General features: G+C 35.9%; 2 protein-coding genes across 3 annotated transcripts in view; both read left to right on the forward strand.

Moving 5' to 3' along the window:
• The window catches only part of LOC127863446 (uncharacterized), a 453,451-nt gene that overhangs the window by 10,841 nt on the left and 424,322 nt on the right, over window positions 1–18,288 (forward strand). Inside the window, exon 2 of one of the 2 annotated variants that reach the window (XM_052403181.1) lies at window positions 172–722. The gene's annotated coding sequence lies outside the window, so the exon portion shown is untranslated. The remainder of the gene's footprint in view (window positions 1–171; window positions 723–18,288) is intronic. The other variant, XM_052403188.1, reaches the window with a different exon arrangement.
• LOC127863429 (piggyBac transposable element-derived protein 4-like) lies at window positions 5,350–8,531 on the forward strand. Its single transcript, XM_052402958.1, has 2 exons — window positions 5,350–6,415; window positions 6,750–8,531. The coding sequence occupies exons 1-2, from the start codon at window positions 5,558–5,560 to the stop codon at window positions 7,668–7,670; spliced, it is 1,779 nt and encodes a 592-aa protein (XP_052258918.1). The 5' UTR covers window positions 5,350–5,557; the 3' UTR covers window positions 7,671–8,531.

Genomic DNA, 18,288 nt, shown 5'->3' on the forward strand with positions numbered 1-18,288 from the left:
GGTAAGTTGATTTCAATTAGATGTTTTTCACACTTGATTTGAGAATCTGATAGGTTGTTTTGTGGCTGAACAAGTTTTAACGCATTAATAGTATGTATTCACAGAGTTGTGTTTACCTTTTTTGGGAAATAATTAATGAGCTAATTATTTTTTTCTGTTTCAAATACACAGTTGATGTACATGTACAGAGGGCACTTTGGCAACCAAGGAGCTCAAGCATCTCAGGCAAGAGAAATAGAGCTTGAGCCAGTCGCTGTACATTCACGGAACTCCATCCTGTCTATGCGGACGCGACTGTTGTTGGAACAGTTAGTGACCAGCAGAACTGTTACTCAAGCCAAACACTTTACACTATACTGGCCCCCTCCTGTTTGGGTGGAAGTGGCAGTGGTTGGGATAGTTATCTAGTAAGCAGCAGAAAACTCGAGTCAGACACTGGACATGTACTGACATCCAAACTGTCTAGGTGAAAGTGACTGTGTTGGAATAGTTGTCTAGTAGGCTACATAAATATAATTCTCAGCTAGACATGTACTTACCTTCCTCTTGTTGAGATAAAAGTGATTGTGGTTAAAACAGTTGTATAATGAGCAGTGGGACTGTAACTCAATCCAAACACTTGACCCTATATTTACCAACCTTATGTTAAAGTGGAAGTAACAGTGCCTGGAATAGTTGTCAAGTCAAGAATTACAAGCCGCAAGGTCGCAAAGTCGGGTCAGGTAAGATTACATTGATATCAATACCATGAGTCACAGCCTCAGTGGCATGCAGCCCAATCAAATATTGCATGCTCAACTGAAGTGAAAGTTCTTAGATATATGCTATTTTGTTCAGTCATTGTCTGCTGTCAAATGTGTGTTGCCTGTCATTTCAAGTACCATTTTTTTTACATCTTCCTTGTAACCACATAAAAGAAGTTAAATAAACTGGACAAGAGTTTTTAGTTATAACCCAATTAAGAAGAAATCCATTTTTACACTGTGTGCTGTAAATTTGTGTTGAACATTGTAATTTATTAATTGCAAGTTGTTCTCAGCAATTATCAAATAATTATCAAGACTGGTATTTATCACCTGATTTACTCTGTCAAATTATTTTGATTGAGTGTTCCATAAATTTCATAAATTTACCACCAACATTAAAGAATGTTTATGACATGTTCATGTCTTTAGTTCATGTCTATAAGTATATAATATGCTGTATGCATTTCAGTTTTATAAGGATATTAAGAACTCCATAAATAACTTATAATTCCTGGACAAACAGAGATGTTTTGTACATTTATTATTTTGAGTGATCTCCCTTGGAATGGCTGTACTCGTATATCTCACTTCCAGCGGTAAAAGTTTGGTAAAATATTTTAATTTTGAGTGGTCTCCCTTGGACTTGGGTTGCTAATATATCTCACTACCATTTCCAATAATAAAATGTTGTTACTAATCCCTGAATGATGTGAATATGCCATGAGGTTGGATTAATCTATATCCCGATCAGACTAGAATATTAAATATACCAATAGTCTGGTATAGAAAATAGTAACCTAGGCTTCAACTCAAATTCCTCATGCGTAATACTAGTATGCTTACTTTGTTTAAACGTATTATAATTTGTGTATTATACACTTGTATGAGAGAAACATTTGTTTGTTCTCCCTTTCTTCTGTTTGATTCACATTCTGAAGAAGTATTTGAACTTACATGTAAGTAAACAAAATTTGAAACAAATAATAACATATTCTGTCGCAGAATAGTATTTTTTATGCCGTCTTGCTATACTGTTTTAACGTAATATATTTTTACATGAATTTAGCATTATTTATATTCAATCATATTTCAATGTTTCTTATAGGCTTTTATGGTAGTGTTATTCGTTTAAATATTATATAAAAAGCCTATGGGTAAGCAGTGGTACATGTTTAGTAAAATAAAACACTCTGATGTGTGTGATGTTAATTCAGGGTTTTTTTTTACTAAGAAAGTGACGCCGATATTCGGCGTCTTCCCCTACCAGAATTTTTCCCCTCAAAATACAATTTCCCCACCAAAAATATCATTTTTCACCAAAATATAATATTTTCTCTCAAAGAAATGTTTATTTTTCCTTTGGGCCTTCGACAATTATCCAATTTGCACCATGTACAACGATCTTTCTCTCTCTCTCCAGACGAACACAAAAAATCTGGGAATCCCAGTTATTCTAAATATAGCTCTTAAATAACGTTATGTAAACTGGGCAACTAATCGTAATAATCATGTGACTATTTAACTGGATACCGGTCTTGCGCGAGAAGAGTGTTTCGTCAATAAATTACCAGAAACCAGTCGAATTTTCATCCGGGCTATGTGCAAGCCAAGATATAAACGTGAAAACAGAAAAAAATGTCTCACAATTGGCGTTCTTACACAAACAAAATAAAACATTCGGACTCGGAAGATACTGAACGCATCGAGGCATTTTTTAAGAAAGAATCATCGAAAACCGTTATAACCCATCAGGATTCTGAGGTAATCAACATCGAACATTGTGAAAGTGAAAGTAGACAATCGGCAGCTGCCGCTCCTTTCCCTTCCAATACTGTAGCAGATCAAGATCGTCAACCCATTCATCATGAAATTGAAATCACAAAATTGACATCGTCCCCCGGCCCCAGTACAGAAATATAGTTGAAAACATTTCCCATAATTAGATCTACACCTGCAACTTAATTAAGGACTTTGACTTGAATACGTGTTAAATGTGTTTTAGAACAAAAAGGACGGAGACAAGCCTCTTTTGATGAGTTATAGACATTGAAATGAACAGTTTTTATTTTTTTCTCTAATATGTCTCTTTCGCACTCTTTTTTCCCCTTTCACCCAGCGTCCAGCGTTTTCCCCTTTCTCTAAAAAAAACCCCTGTAATTGAAACTAAAGGTAGACCTTTAAAATATTACTCTAAGAGGGATTGGCAGGAATGTTAAATACTGAGAAACATGCTGAGGATCATTCAATCATTGTGTAACCCCTCGAAAGTGATCTAAATGTATGTAAGATGAAGTGGGGTGTTACAAAAAAAGAAATTATTTTCATTGCCCAACGGTTGTGCAGTTGCAACGGTTTTGCCCTGAAAATGAATACAAACATTATAGTGTAATGGTACCAGTACCTAGCATGTCAGACTGTGACCATTGTACCAGTACATACAGACTGAGACAATGCTTTTGTAACCCATTGGGAAAAGAACTGGTAAGAGCCCAATTTGGAAAATTATTCGAGAAAAACCCAGAAATTTGGAAAATGTGTGTATTTGATTTGTTTGCTCCCAAATACTTTAAATTGATAATTAAATGTTGTTAAGTTGTCAATATTATATTTACTTAGGTTCAAGCCATAACGCTGCATAAGAAAACTAGTTAAAAGTTGCAGTTGCATTGTTATTTTAGTTTTCTTCAATTGGGATATTTTTTGACAGCAATTGGGAAATTTGTAGTTTTTTCCTTACTGGATAAATGCCATTGTCCGGTACTTTATATAAAAAAAAAATCGCTGCAATGGTACCAGTAATGTAGTATGTCAGGTTGTGAAAATGGTATTGGTATGTCTTATGTTAGACTGTGACAATAATACCTGTACATAGAATGTTAGACTGTGAAAATGGTACCAGTAAGTAACAGTTCAGACTTTGACAATGGTACCAGTACGTAGCATGTCGGGTACCAGTACGTAGCATGTCAGATTGTTACAATTATATCAGGACGTAGCATGTCTGATGGTGACAATGGTACCAGTGCTTAGCATCAGATCTAAGACTATGATAATGGTACCAGTACGTGACATGTCAGACAGTTACAATGGTACCAGTACGTAGCATGTCAGACTGTTACAATTATACCAGTTTTGAGCATGTGAGACTGTTACAATTGTGTCACTTCGTAGCTTGTCAGACTGTTACAATTATACCAGTATGTAGCATGTGAGACTTTGACAATGGTACCAGTACATAGCGTCTGAGACTCTAACAATGGTACCAGTACGTAGCATGTCAGACTTTTACAACGGTAACAGTCCGTAGCATGTCAGACTGTTACAATTATGCCAATATGTAGCATCTGAGACTGTGGCAATGGTACCAGTGCGTAGCATCTGTCAGACTGTGACATTGGTACCAGTACGTAGCATGTCAGACTGTTACAATGGTACCAGTCCGTAGCATGTCAGACTGTTACAATTGTACCAGTACCTAGCATCTGAGACTGTGACAATAGTACTAGTAGGTAGCATTTGAGACTGTGACAATGGTACCAGTGCTTAGCATCTGTGACTGTGATAATGGTACCAGTATGTGGCATGCCAGACTGTGACACTGGTACCAGTACATAGCATGTCACACAGTTAAAATTATACCAGTATATCTTAGAAGCAAGTGAGACTCTGACAATGGTACCAGCAGAGGGCCAGATAAGATGCGTATTTGCGTAAAATACGCATGAAAAGAAAGAAAATACGCATAACTTAAAATTTTGTGGAGTAAGAAAACTCCTGGCCAAATTTGGATTACGCATCGTGTACAAGTTCAATGCGTATAAGCCGTGTATACATGCATATAAATTCATGTAAACATGACTAATTCCCACCATTGTGTCCACACCGGTAAAAACTTGACATCACCATCTTTGAATAGAATGTGGTTCCCGATCGAATTTACTCCTCAGTCAGAACGGCATCATTTCATTTTGGCACACGATAAAGGCTGATGTTGACTAAACCCGCTGCATTGTTGAGAATCGATATACGCTTATGTTGAAAACTGTTGACATCACATTCGATAAAACCCGAATTGCCCAACTTCAAGCATATAATTTTTGCTATCAGTTCATCTCTTGTGTGAATTACTATGGAAAAACTTTTTCCTTCAAGCACTTTTAAAATGACAGCCGAAATACACATATAATAAACAAGTTATACGGAGACCACCCGCTTAGCATTCAGACTAAGCACATGTTTAACCTGATAGATATATTGAAATCCGGTTTGCAATCAATGAATCCACTTGAATCATAATGTAATGCGAAAACTTGCTGCTTGCTTATTTTTCATATGACCGTCACGATCTGTGCTGTCCTGACCGGCATTCTCTGTCCCGAAAGTGCTTAACTTTTTGTGACGTATGCCGCAGCGTCTGCATGTGTTTGTGTTTAAATGTCATGTAAATAAAACAAAAAGTAATGGCGAGCCAGTTACAAATGGTAGATTCTTTCAAGTCGACATCGTCAGTAGTAACATCAGAAAAAATAGTACGCCATAATATTTACAGTATATTAACTCTTTCAACTCCGTAGCCCGCCACAGCGGGCAGCCGTAGTTTACACCGTTCACCACGATAGCCCGCTATAGCGGGTGTTCCGGTATTTAACCTTTCTTTGTCTGACTCACACAAGTAAATCACGTTTATCAGCGAGAACAAACGTTAGCGTGGGTTATGGCCGATTGTTACTTCCGTGTTTACCGAAAAGAATGAAAAATATTTATTTTAAACGTGTTAAATCGAGAATTTAAACAACACACTGGTTATAACAATGGCGGACGGTGAAATTTCTTCGGATGAGTGGTCGGATGACGAATTTATTGATCAAATAGGTGATTTTGACTTGCATCATTTAGATGAAAATGACAGACAACGATTGAATAGTGTTTTACAAAATTTTGAAAACAATCCAGATAACGATACAGGTGACGTCGACTTTTTTGGGAATTATGAAACACCTGATGTGTTTGAGTGGAACAGTTCCTACAGTGTATGCTGCATAAAGAAGTTTGAGGAAGTTCCAGGCCCTGTCAGAATATATGACACTTCTGCCTCCCCCTTAGAACTTTTCCAAGTGTTCTACTCAAATGAAATATTTCAACACATAACAGACTGCACAAACCTAAATGCCCAGAGAAAACGTGCAGCTAATCCAGAAGAGCACAAAACTACATGGACAGATGTAACTATCACTGACATCAAGGTGTTCTATGGTGTTATGTTGATGATGGATATAGTGAAGTTTGATAGAGATGAAATGTATTTTAAGGACAGTACAGACACTCATTTCATGCTTGGGTCAAAAATTCCAGAAGTGATCACAAAAGAGCGATTCTTCCAGATCAAACGCTACCTTCACTTCACATATGAAACTAACAACCATACAGACAAACTGTTCAAGGTCCGATTCATGCTGGACACTCTGAGAAAGAAATTCAAGTCTGAATATGTGCCCCATGAACAGATGAGTGTAGACGAGTCCATGGTGCCATTCAAAGGACGTCTTGGTATCAAGCAATATATGAAGGACAAGCCTGTAAAATTTGGCGTCAAGATGTGGATGGCTGCCGACTCCATTTCAGCCTACTGTTGGAACTTTGATGTTTACGTTGGCAAACGGGCTACTCAGGTAACTACGCAATATTAGTTTTAAAATTGAATCTTTCATTTAAATTGCTTCTATAATAAAATGTTTTATTTAAATTACAGTTATTGCTATTTGTTTTATTGTTTGAAAACCACAAGTTTGAACAAAAGTTATATCAAATGTATTGTGTACAACACAAATGTATGTAGACACATAATTAAAAAACAATAATATAAAAAATACACACCAAAGGAGTCACACAATGTTTCTTTTAGTATTACTTGAAGAACCATTATAAATATTACTGGTATTTTACTACAGGAAACAACACAGTGATTTTATTTTATTCTACACATTTTGATTGGTTTGTTTACAGATCAACCAGGTGTTTGGACTGAGCGCACAGGTGGTCATCGACTTAACCAAGGACCTGGCTGGGAAGGGTTACACCATTTATACCGACAACTTCTACACCAGTCCTAAACTTGCCCACTTCCTAGCCTCCAAGGAAATATACACCTGCGGGACAGTGAGGACCAATAGGCACGGTTATCCACAGGAACTGGTAAAGACAAAAGCCGAGGCACGACAGCTACCACGGGGCCACTTTGACTGGATGCAGTGTGGAAGTTTAGTAGCTACCTCATGGAAAGACAATAAAATGGTGTACTTTCTGTCTACTGCCCACATGCCAGAACTGGATCAGCTTACTACCTCAAGAAAAAATAAAGATGGGACGATACAGCGTCTACCATCAACTCCGTGTGTCGAGGAATATGGAAGATACATGGGTGGTGTCGACCGCAATGACCAAATGACGAGGCTGAACAAATCCAAAAAAAGCATGCGGTGGTATCGCAAAATCGAGCGCAAATTGTTGGAACTTTCAGTTTACAATGCATACATTATAGAAGGAACGATCAGAGACCAGAAGGCTCCAGGAAAAAGGAAACGTGACTTGATGTCCTTCAAGTTGGATCTGGCACATGCGCTTGTGGGAACTTCACGACAGCGAAAGAGATCCGCTGGGCGAAGTCGGTCAGAAAACTCAGAAAATATTCTTCGCCTGGACAACATCTCCCACCTGCCAGCAATCGGTGAAGGAAAAGACCATGTTTGCGTTGTGTGCAACGAGAGGCACAACAGGTACAAGAGGAAGCATCCGGAAGCTACCTATAGTGAAAATCCTTTCAAGAGGTGCAAAACAACAATCAAGTGCAGCAAGTGCGATAAGTATTTGTGCTGCAACACTAAAAACATGTGTTTCACAGACTTCCACACACTGGTGAATTTGTAGTCCAGTGATACTGACATATCGTATGGAAAGACACACCTGTACAGGTGAAAAACTCACCTGTAATTATATTACCTTGTGAGATGGACACATGTCATTATATAAATACTTTCAGGCATTTTCAGACAGTGTATATTGTGTACAGTTACGTGTTGTGTTGACAACCATGATTTGTTCAACAATGATGCTTATTAGAGTATTATAAATGAATGAAATGTAAGCAACTGCCATTTTACCTGTGTACTTAATTATTCCTTTAAAGTTATAAATTCAAGGTTTTAAACAAGGACACGCTTATCTTTTTACACTATATATTGTATACCAATAGTACAAAAATTATTTTGAAATGAATTGATGTTTTATTATGATTATTCTTTAAAATTATTGAATTTTTACCTGTTAATTAGGTATCTTACCTGAAAAAAACAGGTAAATATGAATACAATCAAATTATTGTTTTTGTGATTTTATAGATACATGTATGAACTTTCTAAAAATGTATGGCTTGTTATAGAAAAAATGCTTTGTTTTTGCTGTTATAAAGGATGTATGAACATATGATGTATTTCTTAGTTCTGCCAATTTACCTGTGTACTTAATTAATCTTTTAAAGTTATAAATTCAAGGTTTTAAACAAGAACACTTTTATCTATTTACACTTTATATTGTATACCAATTGAATAGAAATAATTTTGAAATGAATTGATGTTTAATTATGATTATTTCTTTAAAATTATTGAATTTTTACCTGTTAATTAGATTTCTCACCTGAAAAACCAGGTAAATATGAATAAAATCAAATTATTGTTATTCTGCTTATGTAGATGCAAGTATGACCTTTCCGAAAATGTATGGTTTGTTACAGTAAAAATGCTTTGTTTTTGCTGAAATAAAGGAATTATAAACATATGATGTATTTCTCAGTTCCAATCAATTTATTCCAGGTTGAAGGGTATTCTTATAGAAAACTAATATAGGGTTGAAAGAGTTAACAGATGTTATAAACTCGGTGCAGAGAAAGAAACATGACGGAAATAAGGTCACAGACAAGACTATTTCTAACTGGAAGGAATGTTTCCCGTGGCTCAAAATTGAGCCACTGTGTGCTAAACAGTGGCTTTCTAAATCAAGACGGAAAAAGATATTAATGGCTGCTTATAAGCCAGGGGCAAAAAAAACCCATAAAAACTGTTAAATAAAACAAAAGTGATTGCTTAATTGTGTACAAGACTGCTTGTTATAGCGAGTTAACAGTACATGTACGATGTATTATTAATTCTGCACATTTGAACATAAATACTCCTTAAAATTATCGGATTTTAATTTTTACTCATCAATTAAAAATTTCATGAGTGAAATACCCATCGGCTGAAAAAATTATCTGGAGCTCTGGGTACCAGTACATAGCATGTCAGACTGTGAAAATGGTACTGATATGTATAATGTTAGACTGTGACAATCGTACCAGTATGTAGCATGTCAGACTGTGAACATTTTACCAGACAGTATGTAGCATGTGAGGCTGTGACAATTTAACCAATAGATAGCATGTCAGATTGTGACAATAAAATGTCACCAATAGAATGTCAGACTGCGACAATGGTGCAGTATGTCTCCCATCAAACTGAGACAATTGTACCAGTACATAGACTGAGACAATGGTACTAGTTTGTAGCTGGTCAAACGGTGACACTGGTACCAGTGCGAAGAATGTCAGACTGAGACAATGGTACTAGTTTGTAGCTGGTCAGACGGTGACACTGGTACCAGTGCGTAACATGTCAGACTGAGACAAAGGCACTAGTTTGTAGCTGGTCAGACGATGACACTGGTACCAGTGCGTAACATGTCAGACTGAGACAATTATAATAATGATGCTAAAAAGGTATAGCTTGTGGATATAGGTTCTTTTATCAGCAAAATCTTGCAAACTTGTTAGCCAGCACCAAATGAATGTACCTTATTATGCGCTCTTTCCAAAAAACCCGTTAGCCACCAAAAAAAATAACATGGTGGCCTTTTTTTCCAAAATGGCGGCCGCATAATTGTGTATACAATTTTTATTGAAAATCAAGGTATTTGCACTAGAAGACTTATGAAAACAAACATTATTCAGGTTGCTTTGTTGTTAAGAATGTTTACAATATACAATTTATTCTTCTTTGACATTTAGATGTGAAAAATTGTACATTTGTATCGAAATTGGCGCAATTTGCACAATAATTTTGAACCACATATGCATGTATATATCACAATAAAGTTATAATATAAAGACAATACACACACATGTATGGCACACATAAACATCTGTGTTAAAACATGTTGAATAAATAAGTATATATAGCAATTAAAAAAAAATTATTTTATACCCAGGGGTGCGCTTATTATGGATTTATTGGTATCAATTGTTGGACAGTACCTCCCAAAAAATAAAAATAACAATATAAACCAGGATCATCACCTTTGTCATAAAGACTAGTTTGAACTTGATTATTAATAATAGTTGATTGTAAATATAGAGGTGCAACATCATTACTTGAAGACTTATATTTATTGACTCTAAGTTATGTGTGATCAATCTTGTTTACTGACTTTTAATTGAGTTTGAAATACTAGCAGGGTTATTCAGAACTTCTCTTCTTATAATGTATATGAACTTTCTTTATATATAATTCACATATATTGTTTAAGGATTGTTGGGTGTTTTACTATGGTATGATTTAACGTATGATCTTATTAAGACATTTACTGGCACTTTAATGTAATTGGTACTGTTTACATATGCCCTACAATCAATGCAGAGTATGAAAGCTCATAGTCCGAAGATTGCTCTATATTGAATCTGTAACTTGGCTGATAAAATGGCAATCTATATTGCAACTATCTTAGTTTGAGATAAATAAATGATACAAACACTTGTCAATAGACTGTATCAAGATAAATTTGGATAAAACCCCAAACACGTGTTGTTGACGTCCTAGCATTTGACCTGTATATGCATATCAGGTGATTTTAAATAATCAGGTGATTTGACAACATGTGATCATTCATGTGACGAGGTGACCTAAACATAAGATAATTCAAATAGTATCTGTGTTTTAGATATTCAATTTATAGAACACGGGATAATAAAATCAAGGTGTCATTTTCTATACCATGTGATATTCAGATAAAGGTTGCAAGCTATTAGCCAAGTCAGCATTTAATGTCGTGCATGGATATCCAATCGTTTTATTGATTTGCAGTATACAAATGACATGCTGACCCCAAAATATAAAACCTAGTGAACAAGTTAAAAATAACGTTACGACTCAATTTTCATGAACTCGCAGTAGGGGTAACCCCGGTCGTTACGTTACTTTTCAGTCAAAGTCTAGTATCGTGCTATTTGCGAAAACAAAACCATATTTTTCAAAACTAAACATATTTTAATCAATCGATGTAAACACGAGTTTATTTAAATTTATTGACCTTGAATGAAGTGTCCTAAAATGTGTTAATCGCATCTTGCGAATGATAGGTGACACGCGTGATTCAATCATCACTGGATACTTCTAGGTAGCAATTAGCTGCTGATAATATCAGCTTGATATACAGAAAACATACCTATGATAGTAGATTTGTGTATTTCAATACGTTTAAATAAACATGTGTTTTAACATTTAGTTTTGTATTAATTGACTGAAAGGAGGTATGATTCTTGAACTTCCGTAAAATACTCTACATCAATATAATATGTTAGAGATTTTGTAATATCTTCAATACCGTTTACGTAGTTGTTCACAAACAAATGGAAATAATAACTACAAATGAAAAAGTATATGTACTGAGGTACCAGTAAACCTATTGTAAATACTTGTAAATTAAAGAAATTGAAGAGCTCGGTGTGATCACAAAGAAGGCACAGGGGGCCAAAGTACGTTAATAGACTCTGGAAAAGTGGCATGCATAACTTAGTGACAAATCTTTAAAAACAGACATCATAATACACACACACTTAGTATTGCTAGTGGGACTTTTCAACACAAAATATGTATACAAACCGTTTTTTTTGTTAAACAGTCAATCTTATGGATGCGACCACTTGTATTAAGCGACCTTTGTCTTATGCGACCATTTTGAAATCCCACGGAGCTTTTTCGCTATATAATGATATTGTATTAAGCAAATTTTGTCTTACGCGACCAGCGACTGCTGGTTTTTGTGTATTTTGATGTCCGAATCTTGAATTAAGCGACCACTAGGAGGTAAAAGTGGTTAATCTATTGATCTTTCAGGGACAAATCTGTGTTAATTGTTTATCTAAGCCGATAAGATGTAATGGTACACCTCTGCTTTGTTTTCACACCAACCATTATGATTATGCTTTGTCTCGTTGACCGGTTTTGACTGGTATTGTTGTAGACTGCGTATCAATTTATTTAGTTGAATTTTAGAGGAACGTATAATAACGCACAGTTTACAGCTTAAATAGTTTATTATGTGGAACGTTAAGAGACAACGCCGATTTTTCTCGAGTATAGATAACAGGTGCAGAAACAATGCACTGTCACAACAAACATTTCCTGTGAAGTACGGAAAATAAACTATTAATCGGCAACATCTGTCGAAATCCATACATTACCAATTTGTAATTATGCTAATTGGTAGATATTTGATAGCCAATCACATTGTTATTTACTTAATAAATTTTCCAATCAGGTCTGATTGTTTGTTTTTAATTGACGTTTTTTAATTTTTTCAGCTCATTATGTATCATAATCGAGTCAGATTTCCTTAAGCGTACATGCAGAAATTAAAATGTCAAAACGAACAGTGTTAACGTTGAACGAGAAAATTCGGGTATTGGACGTAAAATTGCAGATGAGTTTGGAGTCGGTAAAACTCAAATTCAGAACATTCTTAAGCGTAAAGCCGAGATGCTTGAAGACGTGGACAATAATGTGTCAGGTGGAAAAAAATTCATTGTCTTTGTTGTTTTTGCAAATAAATATGTACACACAATTCATTTATAATAGATGAAAATTTATAATAAGTGAAAAAATAAAACACGTTATAAGTAAAATATTGTTTATGTATTGTATTTATATTCATTTTATTATAAAAGTTAAAATCATTGTTGACAAAAGAGATTATCCTTCATATAGATTTAAATTGGGGGTCGGCATTCTTCCAGAATGGCCTTTTTTATTCAAAGACCATTTTATTAAGAGACCACTTTTGATTACTCCCTTAAGTGGTATCTTAATACAAGATTGACTGTACTTCTCATATTAAGGATACATATGTGACAGTATTCATTGGGTTGTATTCCTAGATGTGTATTATTTTGTTTTCTATCCCTGTGTGCATTGCTATCAATCTTTCACTTATTCTCAATGACTTACTTTCACAATATTATTATACAGGACACTTGCAATAATCAAACTCTCACCTATATGACACCCATGGTCGTTAAACGAATGTACTCATAAAAGCTCCAATCATTCAAGAAGAACAAGGCAGAGTTAACAGGTATTTCAGAAAGAACTCCGCGGAAATCATCATTTTCAGCATTAATCCCTTGACCGGTTTGGCAATTTGGGGGGGGGCGGGGAGTGAGAAAAGCCAATGAAAAATTCTCCTCGAGTCAGGTCTGCTGTGTGCTGCTGAAAGTAATTTATTCATCGGAAGGGATGTCCATTTCTTTCTTTTGACGGCCTCGACGTTGACCTCCCTCTAGCATGCCCTAGCGAACCGGCTTGCACAGAGAGTCGTGTCTGGTCACGTGTCCAAACCAAGACAGCTTTTGTTGTATGACAGTCGCAAGTAAGGCCTCCTGTGGACCAACAAGTGTTGCAGTCATGTTCATGAATGTACTATTTGGTCTTGTGCTCCCTGAAGGAGATACTAAGCAGTCTTTGGAGATAATTTTGTTCACATGCCAGTATCCTGCGTTCTGTATCCGCGTAAAGGGTCCAGGTGTCGCAGCCGTAGAGTAGGATGAAGACTACGAAGAAATTGTTGAGCCTGTACTTGGTGGGGAAGCTGATGGATCTGTTTTTTAACAACCTGCTCATTCTTACAATCGCTGCGGTCACCATGACAATTCTTTTTCGGACCTCAGCGGTACTGGTACCATCCTTGGACAGGGTTTGCCCAATTACTTGAAGGTGGCCACTTCTTCTTGCTTCTGGCCGTTCATGGTGATGTCTGCACTGGTGTTCGTCGTGCTCTTAACCATGATCTTCGACTTCTCCATGCTGACCTCTATCCCGTATGCTCCTGCTCTGCCATAGAGTAAGTGGGTGAGATCTTGAAGTTCACTGCTGGTGCCACTCATGGGGTCAATGGCATCAGCGAATCTCGAGTTAAAGATGGATCTTCCAACGGTGCAGATAGAGGTGTGGTGGTAATAGAGAGTCTCCAGCATTATCTTACCTTTTGAATGTAAAGGTTGAGCAGGACGGGAGAGAGCAGACAACTCTGACGAACGCCCAATGATGTCCTGATGAAATTCCTCTTCTGTCGGTTGAGTAGCACTGCGGTGCTGGCGTTTCCCTAGATTCTTGAATGGCTTGCACCAGACCTTCCTTGATGTTGAATGCTCTCATAACATGCCAAAGCTCATCATGTCACACGCGGTCGAAAGCTTTTTTAAAGTCAATGAAGTTGTGAAAATGGTCACTTTGATGCCGCAGGTGTTTGTCAATGATGATGCTGAAAATAAAGATCTGTTCCACCGTGCTCCACCCAGCCCTTAATCCGACCTGCTTTTGGCTAGCAGTTCCTCTGTCCTACGTTTCAATCGATTAAGGAGAATGGGTGGCATGGGATGACTGATGAGGCAGCTGGTGCGGTTATTCTTAGAACAACTTGAGGTTGCCCTTTTTTCAGTAGGGGTTTGACTGGTGACGGGGTCCCCTCCTTGGGCCACTGCTTTTACTACTAGATATTTTGGCATAGTACCGTCACTGCTGCTGCCGTTGCATCTCCTCCGTGCTTAATTAGCTCGGAAGGGACGTTGTCCACTACAGGGGATTTTCCTGGCTTAAGACAACTTCCTCCTCAGGCTACACACTGCCTGGAAATCAGCGGATCCGCAAAACATCGCAACCATGGCATGTTCTGATTAAAAATCTGTGTATGTAGCGTCGTAAGGCAGCTTAGGCTAGACGATGCTAATGCCTCGACGGAAATGTGCAGATTATACAAATCGTTAGCCAAAATACCACAAGTTGTTCCACATTTGATGAAACTAAGGCAATCGAAGGCGCATAACTGCATGTAACAATATATCATATTTGTCATATGCAAACATGCACTCATCTTCTTCTGAATGCATATGACAGCAAAACAGGAAACTGTTTCATCTATCATAACCGCATACTTTGCAAGCTCATTGCTCATTTTGAATTTGTATCAACACCGACATTTGCAAAGTTTAGAATTTCTAAACAAATGAATTTGCGTTGAATATGCTATTGCTTTTATAAAACGGGTTCAGCATTGCAAATTGGGATTCAGTACAATCTTCCGTCTGCACTCTAGCAATAGTGTAAAAAGCGTTACATAAAAAACTTCTTCAATCATGAATATGGTTTAAAGAAATTCTCTGCATCGCCCTATATTTTTTGCAAAACAATCATCCATTGATAAATATGTTCACACATGCACGCATGCAATTAATAATGTGACCTGCACGCATGCAATTAATAATGTGAACTTCATTTAACTTCACTTTAAAGACGAACATGTCCGTCTGAGACTGAAACAATGAGTGTGTAATGGGAAAATGCCAATAATCATACCATCAGTGTGTTTATTTAAGTATGACCATATCCTAGATACATCTTGTCTGTGTTTTGTATCAGTGTTGATTCCTAAAATTGAATGTCATAAACGAAGTCAAAAAAATAAAATATATAATCGTTCATAATCCGATTTCAAATCCAATCGTTTGATGCTTTTGTTTAAAAACCTAACATGGTGAGCTAATTGTTTGGATTCAACTCTAGTTTTAGTTTGTTGTTAATGGAACTTTTGTTGATATTTGCATTTACAATCGCTAGAAATAATAAAATATACAAAAATGCATTCAAGTTGATATCAGTCTCAGTAAGGTTTTTAATTTCAAAATAATATACGAAATTGTATTGTTCTTCATGTAACTAAGCTTTAATTTTAGAAAATGTTTAGAGGAATCAAAGTTCATAGTTCTAAAGTTTGAAGTCATTTTTGTCATGCACAAACTGAGGCTGGCTGTTGCAATATATATATAACTCTAAGCTCTACAAGCGTTAATTGTCACATATACTAATACTCATGTCTAAAATACCCAAATAATATTAGTTTAAGATAAACCCAACTTGGACATCAAAACTGAGACCGGAAACGGCTGCCATCTTGAAAAAAAAATTGACGCCATCTTCTATCTTCGGGTGGCTCAAAGGTTTTATTAAAAACATCAAACTTAGTTTTTATACCAAATTGCATGTTTCAGAAACATTGTTTCCTTGCTGATTTTCTAAATTATTTTTTATACTTATGTAAGCTGCCCAACTTGTTCACATAAACTGAGGCCATTTTGTAACTGGATGCCATCTTGAATTTTTGACTAACTAGGGATTTTATCAAAAGTGTGTATCAAACTTAGTGTTTATACCAAATGATATGCTAAATTGAAGATTTGCACAATTTTTACACACAGTTGCTTAAGATATACCCAACATGGCTGTATAGATTGAATCGGAAATGGCGGCCATTTTGATAATGGCAGCCATTTTGAATTTTTGAGTGGCTAAAGATTTCTATCAATAGTGCATATCAAACTGAGAGTTCATGCAAAATTTCATGCTTGCTTACAGATTTGAAAGAGTTTGTATGTTAATTCTCCAAGCTGATAATGGAAAGAATTGTTGATGCAATCACTTTATGCAGAATTATGGCTGTTTGTCACTTTTTCAGTATTGCTTAAAATAAATGTGCTGAAGACATTAAATTATGACACAGTAGTCAGGGCCGGTATTCATAAAGCACCTAAGGTTTAACCCTTTTAGTGCGGGAACCGAATTTTGAAGGCCTTTGCAAACAGTTTAGATCCTGATGAGACGCCACAGAACATGGCGTCTCATCAGGATCCAAACTGTTTGCTATTCTGATTATTCTGATTCTTTGAAAAAATCGAAGAAAATGCTAATTTTAGAAATTCAGCAGACAACATTCTAGCAGAAGACAAATTACCCAGCATGCAAAGGGTTAAGGAGAAAATTTCCTTAGTTATCAAACAATTTTCCTAAGGTAAGGATTTCCTTAACTTTCGTATTCAAAACGTACCTACCTAAGGTAAGATTTTACCTTAAATACTTAGGGGAAATTAATGTGTTTTCGTTTCTTAAATAATTCTTAAACTTGATCGTTCACTCAGAAATATTACTATATTTAGTAACATGAAACTAGGAAGAGCTCGCAAAATGGCGGAACACGTTCACTGAATAAATGTGTAGTCAGAATAATTCGTAATATTTCACGTGGTGGATAGCTAATTAATAAATAAGTGCATAACGTACGAGGTTTACGCTTTCGGCATCTGTCGAAACAGTTGTCTCAAAATATCTGTATAGATTTTATGCTGTTGTCGTTGATCTCTTTTTCAACAACAAATGTATCACACATTTTCATGATTTTGACAAAACACGGAAGCACTGTAAATGCAGGAAAAATTTGGAAAAAACGGCGAAGCAGAGAGCCCCGAATTTTGTAATTCAAGAAACTGTCCTTTTGGCGAAATTGATGGGCGAGGACTATAGAAACTTTGGAATTTCCTGATATAAATTTGACTGACAGATTACGGTACCTGTCGTAAGTTATGTTATTATGAAAATTCACTGATTTCCCAGAAAATAATAATTACCAATTGGCTTTGTTCTTTTAAATATGTATGTAAATATATTTATTGTCGATAATTTTATTCCTAAACTTTTTAACGCTATAATAAACAAAATTTGAAGTGACTGCCTCTCATAGCAAAAAATATAATTAAGTATTTTATTCATACATAATTTATTTGTTTAACTTGATAAAGAGTTCATTCAGATAATCCATTTATTAGCTCTGATGTTTTTGGAGAAAACCCAAGGTATTGTCATAGCCAGCTCGTCGTTGTCGTGTCGTCTGCCGGCGTCGTGCTAAAACCTTGACATTTTGCTCCAAAATCAAAGTGCTTCCTACTACAACTTTGAAACTTCATATGTAGGTGCACCTTGATGAGTTCTAAACGCCACACCCATTTTTGGTTGAAAGGTCAAGGTCACTGTGACCTCTTAAAAAAAATCTGACAAGCTTTCGCAGCCGAGCGTGGCACCCGTTATGCGGTGCTCTTGTAATTGCATATATTGAATGTGTTTTCATATTGCTTATTATGAAGTTAGTGATATCTTTTTTGAGTTTAAGGAAAGAAAGTTAAGTGCACAGAATAATAAAGTATATTATTTAATTTTAAATGAATTGAAATAATTGAATTTTTAATTGGTTAACAATAACATATTTAGGCAATGGTTGAATAAATGTTTCATCATTTCATGATGTAGTTCATTTGCACAAACATTTATCAAAAGCAATATAAAACAAGAGCTGTGTTTGT

Source organism: Dreissena polymorpha, chromosome 1 (assembly GCF_020536995.1).
Source record: "Dreissena polymorpha isolate Duluth1 chromosome 1, UMN_Dpol_1.0, whole genome shotgun sequence".
Taxonomy (NCBI): Eukaryota; Metazoa; Mollusca; class Bivalvia; order Myida; family Dreissenidae; genus Dreissena; species Dreissena polymorpha.

Coding starts and splice junctions, on each gene's coding strand:
- LOC127863429 (XM_052402958.1), top strand. CDS start 5,558: ATGGCGGACGGTGAAATTTCTTCGGATGAGTGGTCGGATGACGAATTT. Junction 6,416..6,749: donor TTGGCAAACGGGCTACTCAG/GTAACTACGCAA, acceptor GTTTGTTTACAG/ATCAACCAGGTGTTTGGACT.